Source organism: Neolamprologus brichardi, chromosome 19 (assembly GCF_056152115.1).
Source record: "Neolamprologus brichardi isolate AB-2024 chromosome 19, ASM5615211v1, whole genome shotgun sequence".
In the NCBI taxonomy this organism is placed as follows: domain Eukaryota; kingdom Metazoa; phylum Chordata; class Actinopteri; order Cichliformes; family Cichlidae; genus Neolamprologus; species Neolamprologus brichardi.
In genome coordinates, this window is record NC_142122.1 from 7,341,965 (window position 1) to 7,367,575 (window position 25,611).

Below are 25,611 nucleotides of genomic sequence, written 5' to 3' on the forward strand. Positions count from 1 at the left end.
GGGGGGGGGGGGCTATCAGAACAAATTTACATGCTTTAAATATTAAAAGACACACTAGTTTTTAATATGGTATATTCCTACAGTGCTTCCTTTGCCCCCATTTCTGAAAGAATTCATTTTAGTTCAGGCACTGTGTGTGGATCAGGATTTTATCAGATTCTTGTTTTTGTTTTAAAATTGGGGAAATTAGCAGTAAACATGAGAGCTTTAAAGTAAAAGTGTGCTTAAATTAATCTTGATTGAATGGGAAGCATTTGATTTACTGTTTTGTAACCGTAGAGTCATCTGTCTACAGTCAATAGAAGCAGGAAAACATGAGAAAATGCTCTTTTATTTTTTTTTGTAAGCTTGGAAGTTTTAAAGTATAGTTTATGGGCTGTACAGAAAGCAGAAAATTTATGTTAGCGTCAGCAGTGCCAGTCATAATTTTATTAGCCAATTCAGATTATTTATTTTTTATTCTTTTCTAAATTTGACTTGCTTAAACTCATTATTCCACATTCCAGATTTCTTGTTTGTGATACATAAACAAAAGTCAACTTTTTATCCATTTTATTTTTATAATAAAAGAAGTTAGTGGACTTCAGTTTCCCCCAAACTGCTTTAAGTTACAAAATGTTCTCCCTTAAAAAAAAAAAGCTCTCCTGCTGAGGGAGGTACAAGAAAAAGGTAATTAACTGAAAATGACTTACAATACACTAGGGATGAGAACTGAGAATGTTCCCAGAAGTCCAGTTCCTTGGAATCTTTAGTCTGCCTGCCTGTCGATCCCGCTTATCGGTTCTTGCACTCTCGCTATGATCAGCTAATTTCAGTTCGTGTGTCAGAGGATGAAAATAGTGGTGCAGACTACAGGTTGGATATGAACATTACTTCTCTTTTTATTGCACAAAAAGAGTAACGTGGAGACTGCTGCAGGATGAAAACAACTCCATTATAATGCTAACACACCTTCAGTTCTTTGCAAGCACTTGCATAGACAACATGCGAACCCTAAGCTAGCCTAGAACCCAGAATGATGTTAAAGCTGAGTAAATGCTGAGTATGTGCTAGTTTTCATCTGAGACCATGTGTTTCAGATCATTTTAGAGAGTAACATGAAAGTAACATAACGAGTAGTATAACGAATGTCTTTCTCCTGGGTGTAATTAAGAAACGTACTGTGTTACTTTTAAGAAAAGTGTTCTGTGTAAAATGTGTAATAACTTTTTTACTTTACTTTGTTTGAGTAATGACCTCAACACTGACCACTACAAAGACAGGAAATACCTCTAACATTCACAAACATGTGACCACACAGCTTGTAATTATTTGCATGAATGTAATGTCTTTGATGTGCTGCTTAGAGATGATGGTGACAATGAGCCAAAGCGAATCGATAAGGGAATAGATAAGGAATCGAATGGATAAGTGATATTGATAATGGAATTGCTAAATTCTTATTAATTCCCATCCCTACAGTACAACCCCCTTTACCTAAAATATCTATGTTCAGCAAGGTGAAGGTGTCTTAAGTGTATAATTATGTTCGTTGTTACAAACATTTAGCAAGCACTGTCTGCATGTGACTATTTCCTGTGCTGCTCTGCGCATGTTGCAGATCCATGAGAAGACTGGCTAATAATTGGATATACATGAGACTGAATGGCCAGTCACTGATTCGAGCCAAAAACCGGAAATCATGTAATCCTGGTCCCCGGCCAGTCATTCAGCTCTTAAAACCTGTTGGTTTCCATAATGTTGTGGATAGATTGTTATTGGAAGTAAAAGACGATTCACTGAGCCCTCAGTTCCTTAGATACTAAATCAAATCATCAAGTTTTACAGCTAACAAGGCAGCCTGTCAAAAAGCTGACAAATAGATTTATAGTGAGAATTTATCATAGCCACGACTGTCCAACCACGCTGATGTTACAACCTTCCTCTGAAGGCCACAATACCGAAACATTAGAGTACTTGTTGACATTCCAGGAAAGGACATTGGTCAACTTTTATCTTATTTTTTGTGTAAATGCCGCTTGTTAACTCTGGAAGTCTGATAATTTGATACTATATTTGAAACTTTCTCAAATTACCGTTCTTTGCCAGAGAGATCAAAGTTACTGGTCCTCCTGCTGAGACGTTAGATTTCAGAGAACAGAAGCTCCGTTTGCAGAGCAACTATTTTAAAAGTAGGCCCCGTGGATTGCAAGTTCTCTTTATGGACTCTTTGATTTAATTTAAGGACAAGCTGTTCTTTTCATTTTTTTTCATGCGTAAACCCACACACTGCCCATTTAATTTAAAATGCTGTAATTTGAGTAAATTAATCAATAGGCAGAAAGAAGTAGCATTTTCTTTTAAAAGGCGTAGTGTTCTATAATATTTATGTCTAAGCTATTTTGACTGTATTTTCAGCATTGACTTGGACACGCTGACACATGAATACCTCCAAAATGCTAAATCCTAATGCTAATCCAATATATTTTTAATCTGCAGTTTTTAACATTGATATTGAATCAAATCCTAATATCTTAAGGTAATACGATTATAAATTGCTTTCTTTACAGATATGAGCTCTTTTCAAAAATGGAAGGGATCAATTTTTATTTATTGAGGGTGACTGGTTTTATCATCAGCCAAGGTTAGGCTTAATCTTTTGACACAGGTTTAGCCACTGTGTTGTGACAAAATAATTGGATTATAAGGTCCAGATTGAACTGGGGACTATTGTTGAGACCATGATAGCTACCCCCTGTGGTTAAAGCCCTAAGAAAGATGTGTGACTTCCATACAGACTGATCTAGAGGGCATATAGAGGGATTTTTCCCCCCACTTCATCTCATCAGATGTTCAATCTTAGCTTTCAAATAGCCTAGATTGTGACTATTGCATCTTTTGTTTTTTGCTGTTTTTTTTCATGTATCAAATCTGTACATTTTCCGCAGGGCTTATCCTATTCATGAAAAAAAAAATACACATAGATTTCTTTTGGCACACACAGCCTTCAGCAGAGCGTGTAAAATCAATTCAGTGAAGAGTCTGTACAGACTCTCATGTCTACACACACAGACACACACATTGCAACACATGAACATTGCTTTTTGGCTCAGTGCTTTTCATTCTGCTTGCGTCTATGTTTGACCAATGTTTTTCTGCAGCATTCAAGCTCTACCTTGTTAACTCAAAGTCAGAACATTCGAACAATATGAGACAAAGACAAGTGCACTCACTGTTTTTAACTATACATTTTTTATCCGCCCTAACAGCCGGGTTCAGAAGCAGTGCTGGATGCTTTGTTGGTCAGACCATAAGTTAGTTTAACACTTTGATTCAGTCTAAATTATCTCAACTATAGTACCTCGGTTAAATATATTTCTGCTCATTGCATAAATAATATTTTGTTGAGATTTTGAATGCCATGAATGTGAAAAATTTTGAAAAATATGCTACAGCTTTTCCCCAGAACATAAGAATAGAATGTTTAGATTCCCTGAGTATTCATTTGCACCACCAGCAGCTTAAAGCTTTTATGAAGCATCAACTGAAAGGTTTGCCACTGAAATTGGTGATCTTTTGACATTCGACTTCAATGAAATGTATAACAAAGCAGCGTGGTCACCAGTGAAATATCTTAGCATCTTTCAATGTGTTTTGTAAGGTTAGAAGATGTCATTGAAAATGTCATTTCCAATGGCCTTCAGAGGATGAATCCTCTGGATGGAAAAACTAAATCTGGTTGTTTAGAAATCTATGGGAAAACAGTCCTCTGCTACCTTGATTTGTGACTTTGGTAAACACTTCTCTGATGAGGTTATTGGCTTCAATCACCAGTTTCAAGTGCTCATTTTGCAAATTATGGTCCCCACTGGAGTCAAAAAAGGAGCAGTGTATGCTTTAGAATTGAGAATGCAGAGTCCCTCAGTTTCTCAGTCACATCGATGCCTCGCTTGTGATACCTGGGCTCAAAAAACAGAGATGCCGACTACAATAATGCTCAATCTGAAGCATTTTCATCTTTTATATATTTCTATGATTTTCAAACATGCATACCAGGCGGAGCTGCTGGTGTGAACACAAACATCTGAGCCAGTCTGACTGGGCATTAAATGATTTTGTGCAAAAGGGCAACTATAAACAAAAACCCAAAGTGATTCGCTCAGAATGTGAAAGTGCGTGTGTTGGAACACTTTTAGGCTTTATGGGCAACAAATTTTGCACAGAAATTACAACAACAGGCTCCAGTAGGCTCTGCATATTGTAAGGTAAAGACCCTACAATAATACAAAGAAAACAGAAAAACCCAACAATCATATGATCATATTATGAGCAAGCACTTTGGCAACAGTGGGAAAGAAAAACTTCCTTTTAAGAAGAAGAAACCTCCAGCAGAACTGGGTTCAGGGAGACACAGCAATGTGCCGTGACCGTTTGGGGTGAGGCAGGAAGAAACGGAGACATATATTCATAATATTAACTGTAGCAGCTTTGTAGTATCCATGATCACTTTCACTTTGGAGTGTTCCTTACAAAGCCAGCTAAATGAATGCCTGAGCACAGAGCAGTTTTATGCAGGGCAAAGTTCAGCAGCAGTCTCTTTTACCTGGGAACCACCCAACAGAAGCTCAGCCCTTGTGTCATTGGCCAATGAATAGCTCCACTGAAGGAGAGGTTAAGTACTAAGCTTGAGGGCACCTTAACTGTAATTACTGAGGGAGTGTTTCTGTGAAGTAGCCTGTCTTATTGCTTTGCTTTTTCTCAACAGCAGTTCTGTGGTATGTTCATCACAGCTGTCTAATTTTAAGACTGATTAAAAAATACTTTTCTCTCACTGAGTTTACTTCACATGTTTATTATTACCTATCACAGGGAGTATAAATTCCTAGGCTCAGCCCAGTTTCTTTGGCCTTGGACTGCTTGCCTGAGCTCTTTAGCCTTCTTTTTTTCCCTCTTTCCCTACCCACTCACCTCCTATCCCTCCTCCCTCCCTCTCGCCCTCCTCAGTGGAGCTTCGCTGATATTCTGTGTCACAATCCTGACACAGCACTTCCTCAGTCTCTCCTCGGTTTCAGCTCCCTCCTACCCCTAGGCACTGACTGCCTCTTTTGGACAATGCCCATCCTTGTTTTCATCTCCCCCTTATTTCGGGAATCCCGGCATTGCTGGTAACCACTGGTGGGTCAGGACGATGAGGTCACCGTCTCTGTTTAGCCTGCCCTTGCCATTCCTCCTCCCTTGACAAAAAGAGGCTGTGGTTTGCTGTGAAACAATGAAAGCCTTCTCCACTGGACTGCCAGGAGGGAGACAGACAGTTGAGGAGACAAGCTAATGCAAGTCAAATAGATCCTGATTTTGATACCTTAATATAATGCATGTTAATGGTTAGGGCATTCCCAGCACCTATTAATCCTTCCACCTACTCAGTGCTCACTGAAAAGTCATCCTTTTCCAGCTTTCTCATCATTTAGGTTAGGTTGGGGAAGTTTCACATTTACTTGGGCCAGTGTGGTTATGTCATCAAGTTGCATTACTTGGTTCTGACTTATCCACAATTTGAATCTGCCAGCAGTATTTCACTTTCAGAATGAGAATGAGTTTCAGAATGGACACTCACTTTCACTTTTCAGGACCAGGGGGCTGCACGAGACGGCCATCATCCTTAAACCAAAAGGTTCATTCGACCCCTTTCCCTCCCCTCCTCATCGTCTGCATGTTAAATATTTTGGGGAGAAAAAGTTTCCCCGCTGGCAGATTTAATCTTACCTTTTCCAAAATGACTTGTATCTAATCACCTTGGATGATTGTGAACAAGGCAGCAGTTGTGTAAAAACTAGAAGTAGCAAATAGCCACTCGTCAAAGAGCAATTTTAAATTATCATTTGAATCTCTTTAAACACGCACAGCCTTTTCCAGTCCAGACAATGAGGTAGACTCATTAAATCAGTAATTTATTTTTCTTTGCTTTGGTCTTGATTTGCATCTCTGTTATAAAGCTCTCACAACATTCATTGTCAAGAGCGCAGCCATCCATTTGTCTTGATTAGACCTGGCATGTTTTCTGCTGTTTATTTCTTGCACAGTGTTGTTCACATTAATTCTAATTGTTTTATTCCTTGCGCATCAGTGATTGGGTTCTTTTTCAGAGTGAGGGGGGAAAAGGGCAATTTATTTTATTTTATTTGGTAGAATTAGACCAGTTGGTCATGTTTGGTTGGTTCTGCTCACTCACATGTGGCAGATGGTTGTAGCTCCATCCTGTAAATTTGCATATTGGTCCCAAAGGGTCAAGTTCTGCTTGTGATGACTAAAACTGAGTTTGGTGAAAGAGAGATTCACAACAGAGCATTTAGACATGTACTAAATCTAATCTATTCAAACACCAGATATTTAATCGCTGTAGTAAAATCATATAAGTAAATTAAGCGGTTGGGCTCTTGCATGCATCCTGACAATACCAACTGCCTTGTTATCCAAAATCTTCAATCATTGTGGCAACAGAGGTCAGAAATGTGGCACGTACATCAGTTCAGACTCAGTACTTTTCCATATCAGTTTAAATGTGGCCACAGGACATCCTTTAGCACAACCCTTTCCTCCTCAATCTGTAATGGGAAGTAGGGTCTTCAGAATTAGGCAACTAACCTTTTTCCAAGATGAACCAGTTTTTCCCCCACTACCATGTTCTTAAGGTCTGTCTTTACTGATACAAATAGTATTATTTTCTTTCTCTATGCAACTATTTTCAGTTGGGTAACAACATTTTACGCTGTTGTAACCAATTTGGAATATGTTGCTAAAATTGGAAATTAGCTGACAGCAATGCTTCACCCCAAATAGGGATTAAACTAGATGTCCACTTCTATATATGCTTGTAATACCATGAGCTCCAAAATACTTCCTGTTAGCCTTTAGAGAGAGAAGATATAGTGCACTACCTGATGCGCTCCATGATTGCTCCTTGCAAAATAACCTATACTCTAGTCTATAATTTTCCAACAGGTTGTGCTGATATATTTGAGGAGTGTGCAGATGAAATATGATGGATATGGGGATAAAGACATTATTATGCCTTGTCAGAGTTTTTGCTCAAAATTGGCATTACTTACAGCATTACTTAGTATACATAGTATAGAGGCAAAACATCTGTGTTACCTAAGAAGTTTATATGTTTTCTTATGTGTTATCCCAAGGTAATGGGAAATAGTTAGTTTTTCAAATGAAAAGACCACATTCTACAGTTTCAAAGTTTTTGTGATCAGAGAGTTTTGCAGCACAAAAACACCTTAACCAAACTGTCTTTGACAACAGATATTTTCTTTAAGTAACTGAAAATGAAAGATGCTTTAGTCTAAAAATAATAACTCCACATTTACTTTTGGTTTTACGTTGAACATGGATGACAGTCCCTTGTTTGATCCTTTCGTCCTCTACACTCTCACTTTTATTTGGGTTTCTTGAAAGGCGCTATACAAATCTAAGTTATTATTATTATATTATTTGGACTTTGTATACCACCACAGGATGATGCATGGCTATTTGGTCAGTTGCTTTGACGGTCTCAAGCAACCAAGTTGTTTTAGCTCATTTATCACCCCATTATATTTTATTCAAGAATTGTTTTTTAAATGGTCCTATTTGTGATCATGATGCTTGTACTGATTCCTTTATCTACAAAAGATTTTCTAAAATATGAATGTTGTTAACAATCATTTTCAATCATTTGTATCACAAAATAAACACATTTTAAATGTTTGTATGAACAAAATAGCATATACAGTGGTCCCTCGTTTATTGCAGGAGTTACGTTCCAAAAAGAACCCGCGATAGGTGAAATCCGCAAAGTAGCCAACTTTATTTTTTATAATTATTATAGATGTTTTAAGGCTGTAAAACCCCTCACCACACACTTCATGCCTGTCTGAGAACAGTGTATAAACGCTTTCTCACTTTTCTCTCTTGTCTAAACACTTTCAAAATTCAAACCTTTGTGGAAAAATAAGTCCAGTATCTTAGAATGAAACCAAAGGCACCTGCAGGTGACGACGTTTTGTCGACAGTGTTGTGTTTGTTAGGGAGAAAACATAAAGTGCAGCATTTCAGAGTCCCACTGCTAGCGATCAAAGATTTATGTAAATCTGACTTTGCATTCTGTACTGTACAGCAGACACGGCACGAGATTGGCTGTAGACCACTGTCAATCAATCAGGATGCAGAACACAATGCGTTGTTTAAAAAAAAGAAAGAAAGAAAGAAAAAACATGGAAAATTGCACACAAAAAAAAAATCAGTGAAACTGCGAGGCCGCGAAAGGTGAACCGCGTTATAGCGAGGGAACACTGTATTTAGACTACAGACTTCACATGTTAACATGGACTTGTTGATGGATGGGCCGTCTATTATCTTTACTGACATACCATCTCTGGTGTCTGCTTCAGCACTTGGTCCACTGGGATGCTGGGAATCCTGAATGTCTGCTCCAGCTGGTGAAGGAGCTCATCCAGCAGTACCATCACTACCAGTGCCTGCGTCTGCGCGAGAGCTCCAGACTGCTCTTTGAGTATGACAGCCTGCTGGAAGACCCCAACTACGGCCGCAACATGGAGATTTATGCTGGACGCAAGAACAGCTGGGTAAGCTCCTGTTTACGGATTTTGTGATTGTGAAGTTTTTGCATCTTAAGAAAACAACAGTTGCGTGGTAGCAGTTAAAAAGAAACACAGAGGAAAGGTTTCCACTGGTATATTCTTATTTACAACACAGTTGTTGGTCTGTATTAATTCTCTGTTTGGCCTAAGAGAGCTGTGACAGTTAACCCTTTCTGACTTTATTAGCACATTCTTAATTTTGAAGTTTAAAATCTGGATGTTTTGATCTTGTGTATTGATTTAAACTTATTTTGTGTCTTATGCACAAAATTATGTGTATTTGATTAAACTGCTGCCCATCTTGGCCATTATACTCTTGCACTGAGAAACTAAACCGTTGTGAATCTTAAATGGTGCAATATTCTAACTCCTTTTTCTTATATCTCTGTGAACTCATTCCTCCCACAGAATTAAACTATATTTTTGGCAGTGTGCATTTGTGTACACATGTTAGTGCGTGTGAAAGCAGGAACACCCATGCTTAAAAGGATTATAAAATTATACCTTTTTTTTAGGCACTCCTCAGCAAGTATTTTAATTGCAAGTAAATAAGTAAACAATATATGAAGCTGCCTGTCCAGCAAATCTCTTGTTAGGTGGACAGGCTCAGACTCCACCTTGGAGTGCAAGTGGAGAGGGTAGTCGTTATTCTGCCCGTCACTCTGAGGGACTGAGCTGGCTAGGCACGACAAGTACAATTAGGTCTTAAAGCAAATATATTTTATTTAACTCAAAAGCTCGTTATAAAGAAATGTAGAAAAAGTCAGATAATTGCTCTGGAATCTGAAGAAGGTCAAATAAACAGAACTACACTCAAGTTAAAATGCCAGCGTAACATAACACTAGCAATATAAACTCAGACCAGGCTGATCAAAACAGACCCAACAGACAAGAAACAGAGGGGAACTTTTACAGTGCCTGACTAGACTGAGTTTGACACACAAGGGAAGCAAATGCTAACAAATTACAGTTAGTTTAATAGTTGTTTTAACTTACACAATCAAACACGAAATAACCAAATAGCTAATGCAAATGTCAAGTGAAACAAACAAGATATTTCGACATTTCCTGTATTTAAGAGTTCTGCATTCCAGGGCCTATCTTTTGTTCATTTGACGTCACATGACCTCAGCAGCCAACAGACCGCTCCCAGCGGTACACTTACACAAGATTTTATTTAACAATACTGAATAATCAAAAGCCGCTTAAGTGCACACGCCATTAGTGGAACTGATGGCCGTTCAGCAAAGAGCAAATACAAATGAGGATATTACAAGAAATTAAAGATCATATTCTCACGTGTGCCTCAGACTGTAGGCAACACGTGTGGAAAAAGTAACTAAAATATGTTGGTCAATGAGTAAACACAAGACCGGAAGACAGAAATGTTTGCAATTTTTGTTACCATCATCTTGGTCACAATTACAGGCAAACACAACCTGAAAACACGTAAAAAAAAAAAAAAGGTCAGAACTGTGTGCTTTTTGTGCTATTACAGATTTTCAGGTAATTATCTGAAAGTACAGTGGAAATAACCAAACCAGTTATCTGCTTAAACCACAGGTTGTACATTTAGATTCAGTGTTTGGCCTTGGAACATCATACTGCATAAATTTGCATATAACATATAACACTTCAAATACAGTGTTGGTATTATTTTAAATAAAATGTAGTGTGATGAAGCCAGTGAAAGAAATAAGCCAAACAAGTGTTGTATTGTTGCGGTCACTATGTCACAGCGACACATCAGATAATTCAGGTAAGATATTTTAATTCGTTTGGAACTTTAAAGAACAAGAGTGCGTCAGTGTCCCGTGTTTTCAAAAGTTTATTTTTTAAAACATGGTTACAGATGCAAACATCATTAGTTTAATTTTGTGTGGGGAACATGTCTTATTCCAAGAAATGGAAAAAGAGAAAATATGGACTGAATTTTATCATCTGTGAGGCCGTGTAATGGGGGAAAAATGTACAAATTAGAGCAAATGAGGAAGAAAAAAAACCTCCCAACTTAGAGGTCTACAGTCCCAGGAAAAACTACATAGCCCCCATAATTTAGCAACTTGTTAAACTGCTATTGGCAGCAATATCCTGAAGTGATTTTTTCCTGTATGACTTGTCTAGTCTTTCGCATTGTTACAGAGAAACTTTCCCATCACAGCCCTTTAGTCAAGTTGCGGTCTCGTCTTTGACTGGGTTGCTTTAAAAGCTTTAGCTTTCACAAAACGACTAAGAGCCGCTTACATTTGACTCTAGAATACTTAAGTATACAAAGGAGTATGTGGTCGATTCATTAACAGGTCCAGGGGCTGCAAAATAATCCCAAATCAACACCTCTGCTCTCTCACCTCTCTGCACTGTGCTTGAGAGTTCATATGAGATGTTTTTGCTGACATGCTGTGTCAGATATTCACCAAATGTGGCAAATGGCCATTCTTGTTCATTGTTTTTTGTTTTTAGCATTTAACTCACTGACTGAGGTCTCTAGAGTTGGAGTTCTTGGATCTTTTGCAATTTTCCTGAGTATTTTACAGTCAGACCTTGAGGTGAATTTGCTGGGAGGTCTGCTCTTAGGAAAACTGTGGCATTTCTTTAACACACATCTGAATGCTCAAGACCAGCAAGCTCCTAAAACCTCTGCTTTTGTACAGATGCTTACTTTCATTTAATCAGTTCATCTAGTTCATATCAGTACCTGGCTGCTTCTTACCCTCTAATTCCTATAGAAGCAGTAAGTGTGTACTTAGTTTTTCAGGACTGTATTCATCTGAAAACTTTATTTTTTGTTGTATTTAAGTCACATGTCACATCTGTTAAACCATAGCAAGAGTACTAAAAGTCAGTATTAGTCCATTCAGTACTGATATAAAAAAGCGAGCATTATAAAATATCTACTCCATGAAATACAATTGACCTTTTTTTCACCCCCCAGACAGGAGAGTTTTCTGCTCGTTTCCTTCTTAAACTCCCCGTGGACTTCAGCAACATCCCCATCTATCTCCTTAAGGTAATTAATTCTGAAGGATATTGTTTAATGACTTTCTTCACTGTTGTCTCCATTGTCTCCTCTGTTCTTTTCATGGTCTTGCTATTCATGCACCTTATATTTTACAATTGAGCTCCTTTTATTGCTGTGAGTGACTGAAATGTGTTTTTAGACTGTTGCCTCACCTTTTACCTGATAACGCTGAGGGTGAAGGTTAATAACATCAATTTCATAAGGATTGTCATTTCTAATTTTGATGATAACACACCGATTAAAGAAGGTGGTCTTAAGAATTGTTTAGCAGGTGAATTAAACAACATATTTGTGTCAGAAATTACTCCACAGCTCAAAGTTGATGGCATCCAGAGTATGTCTCAGCTTCTTAAATTTGAGATTTTTGCGGATGGTAGCAAGATGCCTAGAAACAGCAGATGGACCTTACAGGCTTTGTAGGCAGTGCACAAGGTGTTTTCCAGGACGGATATCAGTCTACCTCTGCAGCACTTCTGGGCAGTCATCATAATTATGTTTATATGTTAGGCTAGAGAATTTTATGTGTGCAGGAATCAGTCGTAAAATATGAAATACCCACAATCTTGCACTGAAATTCAAGCCCTGCATACACAGACTCAAGGTTACTGCATGAGCCTCCTTCAGGTGTCATGAGTATCCATTTGTTTAGGTGTGTGCGCATGTGTTTTGAGTACTGATAAAAGCTGGATTTATTTAAATGAACTCCAGTGCAGCTCTGCATGTGTGTGCGTGCACGCAGACTTCAGTCTTGGGGGCTGCGAGTTGACTAATCAGCCAGCCGTCACTGTCGATCTGCTCTGAGCCGCGTGGTGTCTGCAGGCAGCTTAGCTCTCTCTCGCTCTCTCTCACTCTCTCTCTCTCTGATTGCCTTTACCCCTCTCTCACTCTCCCTCATCTTAGTTCTCTTTTCACTCTGTCCCCTGATTTTGAACCGCCTGCCGGCTGAGGAGGCTGAGGCTCTCTGGCCTTTTTCAACCCGGCCTCTGTTTGCGTGGCGAAATGACTGTAAACATAAGGGAAACAGCAACCATCATCATCCTTTGTCATCCCCCCCCCCCCCCCCCCCCCCATATGTCTGTCAGACCTGAAGCCCTGAGACTGGTCTCATCCAAAGTCATATTTCACATTACCAGTGATGGTGGATTTTTTTTTTTTTTTGGTCCCCGCATGTCTTGAGGCAGGAAAGCTTCTAGATTCAGCCCTTGAGAGAGCACTGTTGGTGACATTTTTTTTAACAACATGCTTTCTGTCATTTACAGAAGCTGGGCACACACTGACACCTTTCACCAGTGGGTGGTGGTAGCTCTGTAGCAGAGAAACAATATTGTCAAAGAAGAACTCTCTTTCATATTTACATATATTATTATAGACCAAATCTTGGATGTAGATGAGTATTCCTGTCACCCTCATCTTATCATTTTCTCTTCTCTACATGTGAGAGCACACACACACACACAGACAGACACACACACACTTGGTATAATGCTGTATTTGGCAGCTAGGGTATACATAGCATCACCGAGGGAGCACTTGAAGACTAAGGAAGAGTATCGACTCGCAGAGAGGAAAGTAATGAACATCAGCCCACACCTTGTCCACCTACGCATTAAAAAAGAGGAACGGGATTATGCAGCGTATAGGCTGGACTCTAAGAACATCAGTGTACTGTACGCCAAATAGATGACCTGAATTTTCAGTTTGGCAGTTGTTGTGCGATTAGTTCAAGTTGATTGCTTTTTGTGCAATGCACGTTCATGCACTTGATGTAATTTTGTGCTTTTACAGAGGAGACAGACATGGCCTATGTATTCCTCACAAGAAGAAGCATTGAAACCACAAATTAGTTAAACTGAACTTCACCCATGCTCTTTTTTCACTGGATAACTCTTTGTTTACATCATTCTGTGTGTAAATATAGTACACCAACACAACATTTCCAGCTATCTTCGGCTTGTGGGTCGCTGACTGTGATTGCATGCATGCATTTTTGTCCATGATTGAATATTTTGGAGTACACGGTTTATATTGGGTGTGATTTAATGGATTCATTTGTTTACATGTGCAGATGCTCTAAATAACTTCAAGAGAAAAAAACGTGATAATTAACTCTGCGGAAGTCAGCGTTTCTTTCATGTTTGTGTGAAGCTTCCAGACTTCCAGCTCGTCTACAGCATCTGAGAGTCCAGGGTATATTGTGTGTCTGAGTGTCGTTATCGTGACACCAAAGCAGACTTGGACATGGCAAAGCTACCAGTACTCGATACATGTTTCATTACAGTGAGCTGGCTGACCTCCCCTAAGTTAGCTGTTACTAATATTTTACACCTATTGCTTTGTGCCATTACATGATTCACTGATTGTTAAAATCAGTAATGTTTGAACCAAGATATAATTTAGTGTTATGGATTTCACTGACTTCTGTAATAATTTCATACGTTGTACTTCTGTATATGTTTTTCAGTTGTTAGTCTGCTAGCTGTAGCTTATCTACACTGTATGTATCTCGTTAGCTGATTCAGAAATGCCTAGGTCACCATATCAGTTCTTGGAGTTGGGGTGAATTAGCTGAGCCTTAGACCAGGGGTGGGCAATCTCAGTCCATGAGTGCCGGTGTCCCTGCAGGTTTTAGATGTGTCCTCGAACTAACACAGCTGATTTAAATGGCTAAATTAGCTCCTCAACATGTCCTGAAGTTCTCCAGAGGCCTGGTAACGAACTAATCATGTGATTCAGGTGTGTTGATCCAAGGTGAGATCTAAAACCTGCAGGGACACCGGCCCTGGTGGACTGAGATTGCCCACCCCTGGCTTAGACACTCAATACTTCCATGTATCAAAGACCGTATTTTCTACCTGCTGGGCAAGATGGCTTCTTTAGGTAAAGCAGGCTTTCTTATTGCTAGTACTAACTAACATTAGCTTATTTGCTAATGGTTCATTCACCCTAATGTAAAAATAACTAGGAAAAATTTGGTTGCTTGGTGATTGCATTTTGGTTTTATAATATCCATAGGGAGATTGCAAGTAATTTTGGTGACCAGTTGATAAATCTAGTCTGGATCCTTTTGAATCACACAGTTCACCTGGTGTGCAGGCAACCAGCCTGCAATCACAGTCTGAGGGTTTAAAAAAAATTGGCATCTTGTTTATAAACGCAGACTGAAGAGCAATGTTTAGACTTTCAGGAGCTGGCCTAAATGTCGCATCTTTTGGATTTTCATGTCAAAATCGAATGAGTAGTTGCCGTGATTGTGTTGCTCTTCTGAATTCCTTAAGATTTTGCTTTAAAAACACGAAGAGGACACAGACAGTATAAAGGATTTATGTAGCTTCCATGTTGTCACCCAGTAGCTGGTCAAGTCCAGTGAAGCTTCGAGCTGATCTGGATATGACAAGCCTGATTGGTTATCAGCATATTAATCACAAGTCGTTAGCCAATAATCCTGGATAATCCTCCTTTTTGTATAGCAAACTCGACAAAATTAACTTAATGTGTTATACAGGATCACCTGTAATTGACTTAGAGATCTCTGTTTGATTTGAGCTTCTGGCACGATGGTTCTCAGGTGTGGTGATTGCCGCAGAAATCTCATACTGTAGTAATAATGTCCACGTTGGAGCGTTTTGCTCTCTCATTATTGTTCAGAGCCAATCAGGATGTGTCACTAAAACTGCAGTTTCTCACTAGATATTGTGCTCCAGTGTCTCAGCGTTAGCTGAAGCAACCTTTTCTCATCAGCTCTGCCCCTTGCATTATTTTATCGCAGGGCCGTTTTCATCTGAACACCCACTAAGCCTTCAAGATGAATTCCAACCTGTCTAATAGAAAGCCTTTACAAAAAAAGTCGGCACTTCAGAAGTCAAAAAGGTGACGCTTTCCAGACAGAATACACGCCATCAGCCAGGTGCTGTAGGTAGAGGTAAGACTGTTGACCCTGATTTGAATCAACCTCCCCGTCAAATCCGTGGATGTCCTTGCTTGAGGAGAGACGGTTTGGCAGTGAAGTGGAAATCTGTTCAGACATAGGCTAGTGTGCACTGCTAGTGGATGCTGAGATGTTGCTGGTGGGCACAGAGCTGTGGAGGACGACTATTACCTGCAGCAATGCATCCGCGTGGTCTGAGCTCACCACAGTGGACATGTTTACCTTCCTGCATGGGCTGCCCACCCTCAGGGAGGGGGGAGGAATGCTACTTTATTTATTTCATTCTTTTAAAGGGGGCAGCCCGTCATAGTCAAAACGAAAGGAGTGGGAAGGACGCTGAGCGCTGAGATGAAGGGGAGTGAAATGCACACAGATGGATGTTGGCAGTTTTCTCCCCCTTTAAAGGCCACGGAGTCCTCTTGGGCACCGTTTTAGTGTCTCATCCTTTGATCGTACCTTGACCTCTTGCTTGTCACCCATTTGAAGCTGCTTTTACTCATCCCCTCTCATTTAGCGCTAGCCTCTGACCTCGAACTGCACAGCACGTTTATGCATGTTGGTTAGGTTGCACAACATGGGTGGTGTCAACGTTTATTTTTCAACCATGAATATTTTCCTTTAAAGGCTTCGAGTTTTTCTTTAAATGAGCTACCTTTTGCCCCCGACCGTCCTCTGTCCACGCTGTTTATATGCAGGGGCAGCTTGCTTCTAAATATCCACGCTGATCAGTGTGGAGTGATGCCGCATTCGTGACTGAACCTGCCATTATCGCCTCACTTGACTTTTGTTTCCCACACAAGCACTGACCCATCTCACCAGCTCCAAACTGACTGTGGTCTGCGTTTTGGATGTGTGGTTAGCATTGATCTAATAGGTTGTCTCAGGTTACCCAAGCCTAGTGAGCTAACTGGTATCTGCTCTGTTGTGTAGCTTTGTGTGCACTGAAAAATGAAAGCTTCACTGAGCAATTTCTCCTCCTCAGCCACAATCTCTGCCATTTCAATCAGTGTCAAGGACAGATGACTTACTCAAGTTTTGGTACGTCTAGTTTACTTTAGTTTTATTATATTCAGCAATAGCTTTATTTATTTATTTAGTATTTCATTTGCTTGTGTTAACATTTAATTTTTTTAAACTGAAGTAGTTGTCAGAAAAAACTAAATTAGACAGTTTCCTAGAATTGTTTGCCCTAATTATGAACTGTTACTAAAAGCTTTAATGCACACTTATTAAATATTTTATGTATTCTTTAAACCAGGATTGTGTTAAAATAAACACACAAAAAACTAAAGACACACCCTGTATTAAAAAAAAAAAAAAAAAATCCCAAATATAAATTATTTTAGACAGTTTTATGTATGAAATGTTCCTGTTGGATAAAACAAAGTAACACCAGCTAGATTTACCTGTTTGTTTTTCATGTTAGTTTAAACTCTACCTGTTTTAAATATATAAGTGCTCAGTGCTATGTAAAATGTAATAGTTTCAGCTGTTATCGCCATAGACACTTTGTTACTGTAAAATCTGGGTCTGTGTGTCGTCCTGCATGTACCCCGAATTCAGTTTCATGTATACCTTAAACTGTAATGAGCAGGATTTCAGCGTCGTTGCAGTTGCCCTGCATTCCCTGCATTTTATAGTTACAGGCATTCAGCTTGTAGCGTTTTAACAAGCACTCTAAAGGTGATCCCTGGTTAGACATGACTATTTGCTATGGAATTTCACTCTGTCTCAAATTACTTACTTCCCTAGTTGCTCTATCAGCTCTATTCTTTCTCATGTAATAATACATTTTTCCTAGACTTTTATTTAAAAAGAAATCTTTCTGCAACCAGAGGAGTCTCCCCCTGCTGGCCTTTAAAAAATGGCAGATTTTAAAGCGCTTTTCCGTTAGCTTCACTTTTAAAAGCAAGCAGCTGCATCCATCTTACTTATACTGCCTGTATAAACATCCACAACAATCAGTCTAAACCCAGCAAAATGAAAATAATTATTATAATAATTCTAAAATGAGACTTTTCAGTGTTTGGGGAAAGAGAAAAAACCCAAAAACAATATTTTGCAGTAAAATGTACAAAAGATTTCTGTTATTGCAAAATTCTCTGTGGTTTTACAGCAGTGTGCTACAATGTGTAAATCTCTGCATTGTTTTTACAAAACATGCTAATTAGTGATTAGAAATTAATCAATAAATCATGTTTTGCAGAATGTTACCTTCCTTATTTAAGGCCAGATTTATCAGATTTTTATTTATACGGCTTAACTTATTTTTTTCCCTCCATTCCCAGCCTCTCCAATGTAAACCGTGGGCCCCCACCACCACCACTTTGCTTCTAGCCAAAATGACCAGAGGGTGGGTTGCATTGAGCCTCGAGCATCCCTCTATCCCCGTTTTTGTCTGTGCAAGCTGTGCACTCTTCAACAAGAGCGCTTGCATCTAATTATTTGTACTCTAATTATTTTTGGTCCTACATCCTCACACTCCTGCTCTCCCACACACACACACACACACACACACACACTTTAACCTTCGAAGCTCCACAGGCAGCAACTGACAGGGGGGGGTCAGGGTGAAGCAGAGCCGTGGGCCCTCGTTCTGTCTTCTAATTTGTTGTTCCAGCATCATTGACTTGATTATTTTTGTAATTCCTTTTCATTTCCCAACATGTTATTTTAAGTATTAAAGATCAGCTCAACAAAGGCAGGATTTGTGAAAGAATACAAACTTAAAATACAAGTCATGGTTTGCAGCTACATCTTGATTGTAATTAGTCAGCATTTAAAAAGCAAAGCAAGTAAAAAAAAATCACAGAGGGGAATTGGCTCGGTGGGTAGCACTGTCAAAATTGATCTAACATCACATTTTAATAACCCACATAAAATCAAATCATTCAAATATGTCATTATTTTCACAAGCAGACAAAATCTGTTTTTCTTCACAATACAAAAAAATGTAAATATTGATATTATATAAAATTAACATTTGATGCTGTGACAAAGGTGAAGTAATGAACTTTTTCTCAGCATGAAACAGGAAACAATCAAGCTGACAGAGAGCTGCTCTGTGTGAAGTTTAATCAGAAGCCAATTCATAAGACTGATTAAATATTTCTGTAGTCAGTGCAGTTAAGGTTTCACACGTTTACCGTCTACTGACCAAAATCCACAGTATTGCTAAATGAGAGTGGAAACTATTCTCTCTGGTTTGTGGACTCTGCCATTATTTAACCCTCACCAGGCATAAGCAGCAGAGAATTTTGTACATGGTGTAGTCCAAAAAAGTTGGGATGCTACATAACATGTGAATAGAAACAGAATGCAAATCTCATAAAACCATATTGTATATACGTCTTGATGCATTCTCAATCATCCAGGAAAGTAAATCTCCAAAAGTTGATTCTGTTCATCTGGACGTAGCGTTTTGTGGGAGAAACGTTTTGTTACTCCTCCAAGTGCTCCAGCCGACCCAGGAGAGAAGGACAACCGCTGCCCAAGCGAAAACCTGTAGTGATCCCATATGTGTCAGGAGTATCGGAGCAGTTGAGACGCATTTTTTCTAAACACCGGGTCTCTGTGGCTTTTAAACCCCAAAACACGCTGCGCCAAAAACTGGTCCACCCCAAGGATCGGGTCCCCCGACACAAACAGAGTAACATAGTGTACGCTGTTAAGTGCCAGGAGGATTGCCAGGATTTATACATCGGGGAAACCAAACAACCCCTGGCGAAGCGGATGGCACAACACAGAAGAGCTACCTGGTCAGGCCAGGACTCTGCACTCTATTTACACCTACAGGCCAGTGGACACTCTTTCAAGGATGAGGATGTACACATCCTGGACAGGGAGGAACGCTGGTTTGAGCGCGGAGTCAAGGAGGCCATTTACGTGAAAAGGGAAAGACCATCTCTGAATCGAGGAGGGGGCCTAAGGGTACATCTTTCACCATCTTACAATGCTGTGATTGCAGCCATTCCCCAACTCTCTGTGAATGGTACTCATGGCCATTGATCAGTGGGTTTTGGTCAGTGGTTGTTGATCAATGGTCATGAGAATTTGCATAATTAAGATTAAGGAACTGACCTCCCAGCCCTTTGTTCCTTCAGTGGGCTGGTTTCAGTTATTATTCAAATGTACTGTTTATAAGATTGGGGAAACCTGCAGTCAGCTGAGACTGAAGAAGTCACTTGGATGAGTGACGAAACGTTTCTCCCACAAAATGCTACGTCTAGATGAACAGAATCAACTTTTGGACATATTGTATTTACAATAAAGCATGGAAAAGATCAAATGTATAGATCAAATAGGTCAAGTCTAATCTGTTAAAAGAAATGTTTATATATATTTTGCGATTCAGAATATTTGAGAAATGTAAAACCTGATAGTAACTAAATGCATGCTGCAACTACTGTGAAAGGTCTGTGTAGTGCAAACATAAACTAATGTAACGCTAGTGTTGATCAGCACAAGGATAATGCCTCCATGAAAGAAAAGCAAAGCTTGTTTTCAGTGCTAATCCAAGTGTTCTTGCATTGTAGACATTTTCATGTCTTTTTTATAGCCGGTCTCAGGCTTCTCTTTCCTGTGTTTCAGAAGAAGTGATCGTTGTTCACTATTTATCTGCTCCAAGACCCGCATGATCAGCTCAGTCTGACTCGTGATGGCGCAGTGCAGACGTGCAGTATAACAGCAAACAACGATGTCAAACACTACCTAAAGGGATTCAACGCAGACTATAAATCACGTTTAATGGTCCTCCTAAAATGTGCTCCCGAGGGCTGTCTAACAATGGTGCTGACTTTCACCTCAGCAGCAGGAGGGTGAGAGTATGGCGATGGAGCCGAGGACAGATTGAGGCTATTGCTTGGGTTCGAAGCGGAGTGAGGGGCAAGCATGTGACAATGTGTCTGTTGTGTAAAGGACTCTTTGCGAGAGAGAAAAGAAAATCCAAAACACGCTAATGCAAGATCCAACTAGCAGAAAGAAGGAGACACAGGGGAACACGACACAAGTAATGCTAATGAGGGCAAACTAAAAAAAGGAGGGAAAGATTGTTAGAAAAGTGACATTTAAATAATATTTGATTATTGAGGAATGTTACCAATGCTGCAGAATGGCTCCTAAATATCATATTTTTCTCAATCAAATTGTGCACAGTTTTGTGTGTTTACATCCTTTTTCTCGCTCTCTCTTTTCTAACATAAAAACAGTAAATTGAATAAAAGCATGTGGAGGGGCACAGGGTCATCTCTTTGGGAGTTGAGCACAGACTAGATGAGGTTACTGATCATTAAACCCATCTTAACAGGGACTATCTCCGGCCCCTGCTTGCCTCCGGGGAGCCAAAGGAGTAGCATCAGAGAGCCAAAGCCACCAACCAACAACCCCTTAGTGGATCATTTAAGAGACCCTCAGCTAATGGAGACAGAGACAGCTGCAGGACACTGTTAATGATTCGTCCACATAGTCACCTAAGGAAACTTTAGAACTGAAGAAGCCGAAACTTAAAGAAGTCCAGTCGCTTTCTTTCCAAGGGCTTTACACTTTTTAGTGTGTACTCCCTGTAGATAAAATCTCCTTCTGTTGAGCTAAACATTGAGTGACTTTGAGCTAAAATTTCAGATGCAGTTTAAATGGGGCTACACTTCAATTATAATGCAAGACAAGTGAGGGATTTGTAGTGAAAATTGTTGCAAATAATTCATTGTTTTTAAACCGGATTATCTTGTTTTCCTAATTGTTGACACCCATAAACAGATTGAAATTAAGATCGGATTAATTGTCGTGGCAAATTCTGCCATGAACACCCTTAAATTAAATATATGCTAGTGTTCGACATTTATGCATCCAAATTTTTCCCAGCAGCCAACTTGGGCATGATCAGCTACTTCATTTAATTAAGGAAAATCTGGTACAGAGGGATGCAGGAGTTTCCTTTCAGCACAATCAAACATCCAAGGTTATATGTGATGAAAGTTCTATGTAAATGCAGCTGTCTTGTGACTTCAATTATTTTATTTTGAAATATATCTGAGCTGAACAGATACCCTGGAGACACTGTAGTGTTTCTTTTAAATATTAAATATAGCTTTTTTTAAATGCCCTTGTTATTTACAATGCTGAAATGCTCTAAGGTATAGAGCAGTGCTAGTTAAATGTCATTTGAATCATTAACCCCCACTCAAAGCTGTTGCCTCTTTTTTTCTGCATAATTTGGGTTTTGACTCCACAACCAAAAGCAGAACAATATCTGTATGACCTATAGCTTATAGCATGCTGAAGAGTTTTCCTTCTGCTGTGGTGTTAAATGGGTTGTGAAGGGATCAAACCGGAAGCATTACTGAAAGCACGAGGTCAGCTTTTGATTAATTCATGGGGCTGATTAAGTGGGTGTTATTTATTCAAAACAATTGATTTTTACCAACCCACTCGTCTTGTTCTCTCTGTATTTCTTTATCGACAAAGTGAGGTTTTAAAATAGATCAAGAATGTTAATAGCAGTCAGTCATTTCCAGGAAATGAACTCATTTACATCATACGATGGAGCCATTATCAGAGCATTTATCGGCAGAGCTGAACAATAGCGTTGATTGATGTTTGTCATTTGATTTTTATTCGGTTTACAGAAAGCCAATTATGAGTGGAAATCAAATGGAAAAACATTTTTATTTTTACCTGCAAGATTCACAAACACTCTTGAGTTGAACTTGAGTTTGTGCACTGAAATTGATTGTTTTATTTTACGGTGTTGAAAATGTGCAGCACTATCAGTCATGTGGAGAAGAAATAAAAGTAATTCTCGCCCTCTCGGTGTGCATGTGTGCAGGTATTGTTAGCACACAGCATTGTTTTTTCAAATAGTCATTAAAAGGGACCTTTTCTTTTCTCTTCCATCTCCCTATTTTAACTAAAGCAGCTTTCCTTTTTCACAGTTCAAAGTTATCCTTATTTATCTTTTTACTGGACTTTGGTGCAACCTCTCAGGTTGTCCTCTGCTGTAGCCTGTGTCCCTTAAAGCATTCTTTCTTCTTATTCTCTTCCTCATCTTTCATCTCTTTCTCCTTATGCTCCTTTTCCTGCTACTCTCTCCCCACCTGGTTTAAACAGCTTGCATCACTGATCAGGATTTCTTTTTCAGGAAAGACCTGCATGTAAAATTATAAGGAGTGCTGATGTTAAGGGTGTACTCTAAATCAGAGAACACAGAACAGAGAAGGCCAGCAGAGAATGAGATACAGAGTGAAGTCATTTAGAGCAGTATCTTTGTAAAAAGAAGTATAAAAAAAATACATTTGTTCAAAATTCTTCTTTTCTTTGACCATATTCACGTTGTTTTCCATTATGTATTGTTTTAGGTGTCACAGCTGTTAGTCAAAGGTCATCTCCTCTCCGTGATGGGCAATTCCCCTGATCTCTGACGTGTTGTCTTCCCAGATAGACATCAAAGGACAGTTGAGGATTTAAACTGAACATGCTTTCCAGTCAGATTTTTACATGAATGTAAAGGTGCCATAACTAAATGTATGATTCTGTAAGTTATAGAAGTAAATTGTCTGAAGCTCAAAAAAGAAAAACTTTACATTTTTCCTGCACTACTATTACAGAGGGGGGAGAAAGGAACAAAAAATAAACCAGTTTAACCCCACATCACTTCCTCAGAAAGCCCAGATTAACAGAGCTGGAGACTGACACAAAGCCCCTTACTGTGACCGCCTACACTGCTGAAACACCACTGGCGATGGAGCACCTTTTGAGGATGCCAGAACACCATTCATGATTGGTTTTTGTATTCGTCCAGTTTCTCACCTTTTTTTTTTTCCTCTCCTGGTGGACAAAGTGGAGATCAGCCTGCAGCGGCTGCAGCGGTTACCTTACCTCCCCAGTTGCCACATAATTGCCACTCCTTTCCCAACCCCTCATGAGGTTTTCGTTGTTGCGGTTTTGTGTTCGGGTCACGTCCCCCTACGCGCGGCAGTTGAGCTTTTGGAGAAGTCGTGGCTGAAGATGGCCCGGTGCGTCACATGATGAGTCTTTCACAATTCTTTGCAGAAACCTGGAAAACAACTTGCGTACACCCATGCACACAACACTTTCAGCAACATGTACACTTGTGAACATGTGAACAAAGCACCTGTTATTTTACCTCCGGCTGAGGTGTGTGTGGTGCTGGACGGCTAAAAATAGTTTTTCTTTAAAACTCTAGTGCTTTTACTGAGTACCAGAGTATGGTAATACTTCCCTCTTGTATCAGGGGAATAAAGAATACAAAACATTTTAATTTCAGAGACTGATTTTTGGGTCAGTATAATGCCACTTTTTGATGACATAGTTGTTAAGGATAGTGAACAGCTTATCTCTGTCTACATTTGGATATTTTCTTATAAAGTTTGTATTTAAAATTATTCTTTCATCACAGGAAAACAAGTTTTAGCTCTGAGTAATGTAAAGCAGGGTTAGGGGCTTATCAGTGTAATGTCAGCTCTAAACCTTTTCAGTGTGATGACCGTGATTCTCTTCTTAATGGGATAAATCGCCACTGTAACTTATACTGCACACCTAACTTCTCTAGGCAAGTTACATTGAAGATATCAACATATATCAAATATGACATATCAGTTTTCTGGGAAAAAAAGGCTTTAACATTTCTAGAAGATCCCTTGAATCTTTGTGTGTTGATAGTAAGAAAGAGCATCTAAAGTCTTTCTTTCCCTGATAAGCATCATGAGGAAACACAGATTCTTAGGAGAATCTTTATTCCTGTTAGCTTCAAGCAATTTTATGTTTGTTAAGCCTTATTATAGATATTCTTCTAAGCCTTGACCTTGTGGGTCAGCCTGCCTTACTCGTTGCTTACTCTCACACGTGCAACACCACTGGGGTTGCAGCTGAAAGTATATGGTTATAAACTGCCTTACACGCTTTTTGCTGATGTTTTGGCCTCCCCGCAAGCGAAATCACAGAGGTCGTATTAATTACCTTTTATTAAATTTACAATTTTTAAAAAATCGAACAGACAAAAATACTGGGAAAATACAGAGATTTCTGTTGAAGACTTAGCTATAGTATATACAGACTTATGCGCATAATCTGCCTGTAGATGTCTTATATTTGCACTTTTTAACCCACAGCTCTAATTATATAGTTAAAAAATAGATAATACAGCTTTACCCTTAATATGCACTCCTGGCAGTGAATATTATATTCAATTAAGCTCACTCTAATCTAACTTGAAACTCATGAAAAGCCAACTTTTGGCCTTTTTGTATGTTCAGAAGTGGTAATAATATAATAATTACATAAATTCATACTTTTTTTCTTGACTTTATTCTAAAGGTTGTTTGTATTTGGAGGAAGACTAGACAACTAGTAAACTTTACTGTTTATGTGTGGTATATTGGATAACAATTCATATTATTCATTAAGTTACGACCAGCGTACTTACTGCACCTGGCCACTGTTTCATCTGCTGTGTCATGACCCGAGCGCGGAAATCACTACCTCTTGCTCTCTATCTCCTTTATCTGCTGCCGTGTGGTTTTTACCACAGTTTCACACCAGGCCAGAATAGTTGTTTTCACTTAACTCACTGAATAGATTTCTTTCTTTTTTCTCCATTATCCAGCTTAAAAAAACTGCAGTGACACCATTTTTTGTCATCACATGACAAAAGGCAAAAACAGTAACATCAAAATATTACCTAATAGTCGCCTTCCCCTCCATTACCTGTTTGTCTGCCCAGTCTCAGCTGATCTAGAAAGGCCTGTGCGTGACTGTTGAGCATTTGGTACCAAAGCAAGTGGTTGTAATTTGTGGCCTTGCCGTGCCCTTGCACAGTAAACACTGACTAAGAGCTCAGGAATCTTAAGAGCTATAAAATAATTGCAGGTTACTCCCATAATGTTCAGAGAGTGCTGCTCTTGTGTCTCAACTCTGCTTCTTCAGTCTCATCTCTTTTTTTGTTCAACCTCTGCCAGTGGTACAAAAAAGTAGTGCTTTCCTGCTGAACCTGTATTATTGGGTGCTCATTACATTGATAACCCAGTGGG

The 25,611-nt window shown here is 39.2% G+C and overlaps 1 protein-coding gene across 1 annotated transcript in view; it reads left to right on the plus strand.

The window, feature by feature from the left end:
- babam2 (BRISC and BRCA1 A complex member 2) overlaps nucleotides 1-25,611 on the plus strand; it is a 111,131-nt gene that overhangs the window by 27,598 nt on the left and 57,922 nt on the right. The window contains exons 5-6 of the mRNA XM_006799390.3: nucleotides 8,415-8,609; nucleotides 11,557-11,631. Coding sequence (XP_006799453.1) covers nucleotides 8,415-8,609; nucleotides 11,557-11,631 — 270 coding nt within the window. The remainder of the gene's footprint in view (nucleotides 1-8,414; nucleotides 8,610-11,556; nucleotides 11,632-25,611) is intronic.